General features: G+C 31.8%; 1 protein-coding gene across 1 annotated transcript; it reads left to right on the top strand.

Annotated features, from left to right (window-relative positions):
- The first annotated feature begins 7449 nt into the window (after positions 1 to 7449).
- LOC139191632 (uncharacterized) lies at positions 7450 to 8467 on the top strand. Its single transcript, XM_070812591.1, has 2 exons — positions 7450 to 7960; positions 8025 to 8467. Exons 1-2 carry the CDS (start codon positions 7450 to 7452, stop codon positions 8465 to 8467), a joined length of 954 nt encoding a protein of 317 aa, XP_070668692.1.

The following is an 8467-nucleotide window of genomic DNA, read 5'->3' as shown; positions in this document are numbered from 1 at the left end:
TATTGTCTTTCCGCACGTTCGGATTCGGTCGACAGAGATTGGACTTGCTGAGAAGCTTTTCAACCGGTAACCACTGATATGTATATTGTTCCAATGCCCTTTAGCGATTGGTATCAGTCTTCTTTCACCATTCAACTAGACAAAAAGACAAAATGCACACAACACTTTATTTCGGAGGAACTTCATAAATGTTGAGTCACATGCATTGATTTTGACTTTGGCCTTTCCAAAACCCCGCTTGTTGCCTACTCTCTTATTTATTTATTTTTATTATTTTTATAATACTCGATATATAAAGAAAATTGTAGCAATAGTCTTTCAACTTTAATATGATTGGAGCAATGGTCATTTGACTAAAAATCTATGATCACTGATCCCTTAACTCATAAAAAATGTGCGACTATGGTTTTTTTCGTCAACTTCGTTAGAACTTCCGTTAAAATGAGTCACATACCACACACTTGAGGCTGAATCAAGGGACAAATATGGAAAACCAAAAGGAAAAAAATTGTACCAACGATCCCTCAACTTTAACCTAATTAAAGAAATGGTACTTCAACTTTAACTCAATTAGAGCAATTGTCTCTTAACTTTAATTCAATTGTAGCAATGATCCTTTTAACATGAGTTATTTTGACGGGATTCTGACGAAGTTAACGAAAAGGACCATAGCTGCACGTTTTGACAAGTTAAGGGACCAATAGTCATAGATTTTTAATTAGGGGATCATTGCTTCAATTTGGTTAAAATTAAATGACCATTGCTATAATTTTCTCCAATATATTTACTCTAGGATGGAGAAATTAATTGATATCGAACCTATCATTCACATTATTCAAACTAACAATTAATATATTGTTTTATTCCAGGTGAAGAAATTTGGACATCAAATACAAAGGTAAATACTCCTATAAACTCAGCTACATGATCTTTGTATACTGTTATTTTTATTGGTATGATTTTTGGATTCATAAGAGCACTCACATTCTTCATCGAAAATCCCAAAGAGCATGTAGCTGAATCCAAAATGGTATCACTTTGGTCAAATATTCCATTACATCCCTGAAAGCGAACGCCGCAAGATTGTTTGAAAGTGTCAATCACATCTCGCTCACGTCTGTACTTTATGCAATTTCAATACCTTCACTTTTAGAACTTGGGGTTTAGCCTTCCAAATAATCAAAAGATAAAGAACAAAAATCTTTCCTTCATTTCAATGGATAACTTCTGCACACAACCTCTTGAGTCGTGGTTATTCAAATTAATTTAATTTGGAGCAGGAGCTGCTTCACTTCGATAGCCCGTTCAAATGAAAACTTCTAGCATATAGGACTAGTTTGTGTCTATATATATATATATATATTTTTTTTTTTTTAGAAAACTTCATTTTAATCCTTGGCAAAGATGACTTTTTGATTAAAACCATGAGTAAGATCAAAATCTAATTTTAGTCCCTTGATACATGAATAACCTCATTTATTAATTATATTTCGATTTTTAATTATTTATCTTTTTCTTTCTAATTTTTAATGTATTAATTTTATTTCATTATAATTTTTATTTTCATTTCATTCATCGTAATATATTTTGTTGTGAACATTTAGATAAACTAATTTTTGTTATACAATATATTTCGATGTACTTTATATTCTTCATTTAGGTATATTAAATTCATTATAATATATTTCGGTGCATACATTTAGGTACACACATTTCGGTACATACATTTCGATACAAACATTTAGGTACATTAATTCAATATAATACATTTTCGGTACTAACATTTCGGTGCATACATTTCGGTACACACATTTAGGTACATTAATTTAATATTAAAACATTTCGGTGCATATATTTAGGTACATACATTTCGATACTAACATTTAGGTACATTAATTGAGTCTTTCAAATTTGAAGAATGTTAAATAAAATTAATAAATTAAAAAACTCTTTTTTGGTCAGAAAATAAATTAAAATTTGTGTATTAATAAATTTAAATATTAATGGGAGACATTAAATAAAATGCACATTAATTATTTTGAATTAAGGACACATTAGGGACTAAAATCAATATTTAATCTAACACCAGGTTTTTTTTAAAATTTTAATCTTCTTGAAGGATTAAAGTTCAAAAACCCCTTTTTTTTTTATTTACCTTTGTTAATATTTTACACTTTGTTAGAATGGGGAAATTTAAAATTACTAAGGACTTTTAAAATAACGGAATTTTATTTCTAGAATTTGTGAATTTTTTTGTTTGGCTAACTTAAAAGAACAATAGAAATTCAATATGGAATTTGTTAGTTTTAAACTCTCAATCGTAGAAGTTTAGAAATGACATCTATTTATTTGGAATTTAAACTTGGGAATTGGAGGTCCCAAATTCCAAGTTTTTTTTTCATGTGGAAATTCTAAATTTCTATGTTTATGAATCTAAATAATGGAATTGGTGCATGTCAATTTATAAATTCTGATTTTGGTCAAAATTCCAAGTTTATTTTTTTTATCCAAGATTTCAAACATAGTGTAAGGGAAAAGACATAAATAGGAAGGTAAGTTATAGTCAAAGTCAGTTGACCAATTACATTGAAGGGAGGGGGTGTAGAAGTGTGGGGAAACCATGCAAAAATTCAACAAAATGTTACAGTTGTACACACAATTTTCGTCCACAGGTAAATGCCACGAGTCCACGACCATACATGTCAAATGAGAGGGTTGTTTAAAAATTATTTTATTTTTGAAAAAATTACTGTTATTAGTGAACACCACAGGCTCCACATGATGGAAATTAATTTGTTGTAAAAACTGCTAGAAAAGTTCTTATTGAATGTTTCTGAACAATCTAGAAACACTAGTGTAATAATTTAAACGGACGACATGCAATATATAAAAGACTATATTTTGAAACGAATTTGAAATAACTAAATGCATACAAGGAATCCTTTGAAATTCAGCGTTCACTCTAACAGCCTACCTTTTGCATCATGGGTCGACGAGAAAATGGGAATATCGGCTTAAGCCATTAGGAGCAGGTGCTTTACTAATACTAACCTTCATGTATGCGCTCACGCATGTGCAGAAGACATTTTATGAATCACGACGTGCTAGTCGAGATTTATATGTTTTAAATGTATTTATATGTGTAAATTGACAAAAGGAAAGTCAAATATTTGAAGTAAATGAATAATTTTATATCATGCTAGAAAGAAATCTGTCATAATAATAAAATCGATCTCTATAGAATTTACATTAAGAATAGATAAAATAATATTTAATAAACAATTGATTGAATCATACTATTGTTAGCCTATTGTGAGGCTAAGCCCACTCCCTCCCCCTTAGTATAGACAATATAGTTTATTTAAAAAAAAATTATTTGACAATTAATTTAATCACATTATTATCCGTGTTCAAAAGACCTTTTTTTTTATAACCGGCATTAGACGCCTCTTAATGTGTTTTAAACGTGTTTAAAAATAGAGAAAATAATATTTAATAAATAACTAATTGAATCACATTATTGCTAACTTATTGTGAGGCTAAGCCCACCCCCTCTCCCGTAGTGTAGATAATATCGTTTGTTTAAAAAATAATCATTTGATAACTTATTTAATCACATTATTATCCGCGTGCGAAAAACATTTTTTATAACCGGCATTACACGCCTCTTAAGATGTTTTGAACGTGTTTAAAAATAAAGAAATTGAATCACATTATTGCTAGCTTATTGTGAGGTACTAATTTAAAAAAAAAAAAGGCACCAAAAATTAAATTATTAAATAAATACTGTTAAAATGACGAAAATGCCCCTACCTTATTTGATGTATTATTTTGGAATGCCTTTGAAGTTTTTTGTTTTGGGGGTATTTTTGTCCATATATTTTTGTTGAAGCATGGTGACACCAAATCACTATACTCCTTTTCTATTCTCTTTATATATAATAGATAAAGTAAAGGGTCTATGCTCTGTTCCTTCGAATGACTGTTTGCATTGAATCTCAAATTGACTATTGCACAGTCGATATTATACTATATTTTATCTTAATTTTAGTTATAATTTATTAGTTATTTTGGTAGAACTTTTATATTTTGTTATGTATTTTCAATGTAAAACATTCGAGTTTCTCTTAAGCAAAAAGTGACAAATTGATGAATTTTGGAGTGATTCCAATTGGAGGATGTTCGTGTGTCTTTCAACTTGTTTGTATCAAAGTTTCAGATTTTTCTACCAAGCAGTTTATTTTTGGCAATGAAATAAAGGAGCAGAACGTAGTGCTGTCAAAAAGACATTTTTGGTTTATATGGGCTTTTTGGCATCCAAGATGATGTCTTTTGGTTTCGAGATGTTCTACAATTATGTTTGGGACATCTCAAGCTTTAATTCTAGCCATTTTGGGCCTATTTTATAGCCCTGAAGATCTAAAAACATGGCTGATTTGTGGCTGAGCAGATTTCCCAAAGTGAGAATAGGAATGATTTCCTAGTTATCTTATTCTATTATGTTTCCTAGTTTTTAGAAGACCTTTTCTAGGTTGAGTTTTATTTTCTAGTATTAGAAATAAGGCTATTTAGCCATTAGAGAGACAGAGGAGCGTATTACTTTGGGAGGAGAACATGCACTACTTTGGAGCTTTTGAGGATTCAAGTTTATTTTCAAGTTGTTTTCTATCCATGTTTTTAATAAGATTTTATTTTATGATTGTTCGTAACTAATTTCGTTTGCTAGGGCGAGGCCACGAGCCTTAGCAAGAATATGTAGTTTCTTTTCAATTTACTTGTGATATTATGCATGCAGGTTTTGAATTATTAATCACCGGTATTAACTATCTAATTGTCTTTACGATTGGCCACCATTATGATATTTAGAGAAGTAATTTGATGCGATTTTGAAGGAGGGTTATCCTTGAAATTGGTGCTGGCTTATTGTAGTTAATATGTGTAACTTCTTAGGATGGACGACACGTCTTAAGGGTTGTATGCTTTTTCGAAGGGTTTTTACAAAACTTAATGAGTCTTGCATATTCACATTCGATTTGGACGCCACAGACGGGTTGCATATTAGATATACGTTATATGTTAGAGGTTTCAAGTAGGTTATATATTAGGAAAACCTAACCTTCAAATATGCATGTGTAATTTATAAGTAATTGGAAAAACTACATAGGATTGTTAAGATGACGGCAAACCCTAATGCTCAAATTTATTTTCAAAACTATTTTCTTTTGTTTTGTTTACTTTCTCAATTTATTTTATTGTCTAATTTAAATTCGTTTTTAATATTTTAGGTCATAAAATCACCCTTTTCCAAACTTTGTTTTCAAATAATTAATTAAGATTTGGTTTTAACATAAATTATTCATTCGCTTCCTTCCCTTGTAGCGTGCGACGGAGCGCTCTTTCTCAAGGCTCATCGCTTGCTTCTTATGACCTCACTTCTCACCATCAAGCTCAAGTGCTAGCTCAAAGTAGGAACTGTCCCTGCACATCCGAAGCGAGTGATCTTGCTAAACCCTTAGTTGCGCCCCCTTGCTTGAGCTACTATACTATGATAATCTTGTACTCTTGCAAATATTTATAAGTGTTTTTATCCCTACTTTGGTAGGTGGTAAAAATTCTATCACACTCCCTAAATAAGGTTGTTTTAACCTTTCAGTCACGTTGTACGCTATCGATCATTGAAGAGTACTTATACTTCAAAAAAAAAAAAAAAAAAAACAAAAGACGAAACATAAATTTGGATAAAGTAAGTCATGTGGGGGACTTGTTTAATAACAAGAAAAAGGAATATCATGTAAATATAATGAAATAAGATTTGATTCTATTCATGTGGCTTCCATAAAAATTTCATTCCAAAAAGAAAAAAGTTCATTTTGTCTTTCCTATTGAATCATCTTGTCGAAATCTTTACATACATGAATTGCGATAGTATAGACAAATTTTACTTTCCCTTATAATATGTTACCTAATTAAGTTCCTAGTTTTGGAATCACTCATCCATGGCTCTAATATCATTTCTGTTTGAGCTGCAACACAGTTATGCAGGAAACCTATATTAGTTGATCTCTCCGTCCAGAAAGGGTAAATGTAGAACAAATTAAACTCCTAATCAAGCTGGTAGCTGAGGTCTTGGACCTCTAGGTGGGTCGGTCATGCTAAAACTTCACTTAATTATAGCATTCACACACAGAGAGACTCATTCACTACGACCACCGCTCCTACAAAACTTTTATAAATAAAGATCCGGCATAGGCAAGGATTTCACCATCTTTCCAGATCACCACCAATCAATCATTTTTATTTTATTCAGGGATGGTGCTATTCACACATTCCTTTTTATCTTTTACAGATTTCATGTTAATTTATGTCCTTGATCTTCTTCAATTCATTTGATACGATGGCCATTGAGATGAGTGTATGAAAGGTAAAAAGAGGTGTGTGAATAACAGTTTTGAGAGTAAATCCCACGTAGAGAAAAGGTAGAACCTTACATGTTCTTATAAGAGATGACTACTTTCCATATTATCAATTAGTTTTATCGTGAAACTTCAACTTTCTTCATCATCCTTATTTATACGAGTAATTGTTATCAGACCGTAAATTTCTATTTACCACTTTGTAAGTTTTGTATTTTGGAAGGTCAAATCCTCATTTGGCTCTACATGTAATAACCAAGAATAATGCAGTTGATTGAAACATCCAATAGTGCATCTCGGATCGTAGTTTGATAATTATATTCATTCTGCTCAAGGTTGAAGATATTAGATATACTTAGATGGAGATACTTGTGAATTTGTAAAATGTTGAGTTAGTTGTAATTGGGAGTTAGTTGGAAATGGAGTTGGTTAGGAGTAAAACCGTTAGAGGGTATTATTGTAATTGTCGTGATATGGATGGGTGCTATATAACCATTGTGTAAAAGGCATTTAGTTTACAGTGTATGAAATATAATTCCCTTTACTTCTCTCTCTAAAATTCTCTCTTCTCTCCAAGCTCTTCGTCTGCGTTTTTTATTCTTCAAAGGGGATTTTGTTCCAGCATTCTTCGCTATCTGTGTAGTTGTTGAGTGTTAGCTTCTTTGGTATGGGAATTGGGGATTCTGTATTTTTCCTTCTCTTTCAATTTATCTACATGATAATTGGTTGATTTCTGCTTGAAAGTTGGGTTGTGAGGGAGATATCTACAAGGAAGTGTCATTCTTTCTTGGCATATAAGAAAGTGTTAATCTTTCTTGGTGAATCCGAAAGTGTTAGTCTTTCGTGAATAGTTTATAGTTTGATTAGAAGAATGTTTTAGTCTTTCTTGCATTTGAAAGTGTCAATCTTTCTTGATTTCAGCATCGAAGTTGCTTTAGAAGAAAGTTTTAGTCTTTCTTGAATACGAAAGTGTCAATCTTTCTTGATTTCCGCAATTTTCTCTGAAAGTTTTAGTCTTTCTTGAATTCTGTTGATCATGGCTAATACAAGTATCAAAGTTGAGAATATTTTAGGGATGCTGACTATAAAGTTGAGGGATGATAACTTTGCCAAATGGACATTTCAGTTTCAGTCAGTCTTGAAAGGGTATAAGATGTTTGGTCATTTTGATGGGGATATGGTTTGTCCACCTAAATTTGTAATTGATACTGAGAAAGGGGTTATTGTTGAAATTACTGATGCATATATTGAATGGGAATCCATGGATATGGCATTGCTGAGTTTGTTGATTGCTACACTTTCAGATGAAGCAATTGAGTATGTTCTTGGTTACAAAACTGCATTTGAAGCTTGGTCCAATCTTGTTGATAGATATGCCTCTATGTCTAAATCCAGAGTGAACCATTTAAAGACTGAATTGCATACTATACAGAAAGGAAGTGATTCAATTGACAAGTACTTATTAAGACTGAAGAGTATCAAGGAACAATTAATTGCAGCTGGAGAATCTGTGTCAGATAATGATGTGATCATTGCAGGGCTTGCAGGTTTACCAAAAGAATATGCCATAATTTGAACTGTCTCAGAATCTATCTACATTGTATATTCAAGGGTCCAGCAATTCACAGGGGTCATATTCTGCTTCTGGTTCTAATCCTACAAGACACAGTCATTTACCATCTACTACAGGTGGTGTCATTGCTCCATCTCCATACATCAATCCATCTCAACTTCAGTTTCCACTTGAGGTTTATAATTCTCAATTTCCACAACAGTTTCCCATTCCACAGCTTCCTATCTATCCTCAACCACCTTTTGGTTTTGGTTTTTTGGGAAATGCTTCTAATACAAGTGCAAGACAACAGTTTGGTCTAAATGGTGGTAATAACTACAATGGGGGCAATAACTACAGAGCAAATGGTGGTAACAACTATATGTCAAATGGTAGTAATAACTACAAAGCAAATGGTGGGTTCAAAGGCAAGAATTTTAATGGAGGTTTCACTAGTGGTTATTCTTTTGGTAATTCAAGGAAAAATGGCACTGCAACATAG

This window comes from Malus domestica, chromosome 02 (assembly GCF_042453785.1).
Source record: "Malus domestica chromosome 02, GDT2T_hap1".
In the NCBI taxonomy this organism is placed as follows: Eukaryota; Viridiplantae; Streptophyta; class Magnoliopsida; order Rosales; family Rosaceae; genus Malus; species Malus domestica.
Note: the sequence above shows the minus strand (reverse complement) of the source record. Positions and strands in the feature narration are given on the sequence as shown.

Coding starts and splice junctions, on each gene's coding strand:
- LOC139191632 (XM_070812591.1), top strand. CDS start 7,450: ATGGCTAATACAAGTATCAAAGTTGAGAATATTTTAGGGATGCTGACT. Junction 7,961..8,024: donor GATCATTGCAGGGCTTGCAG/GTTTACCAAAAG, acceptor TGTATATTCAAG/GGTCCAGCAATTCACAGGGG.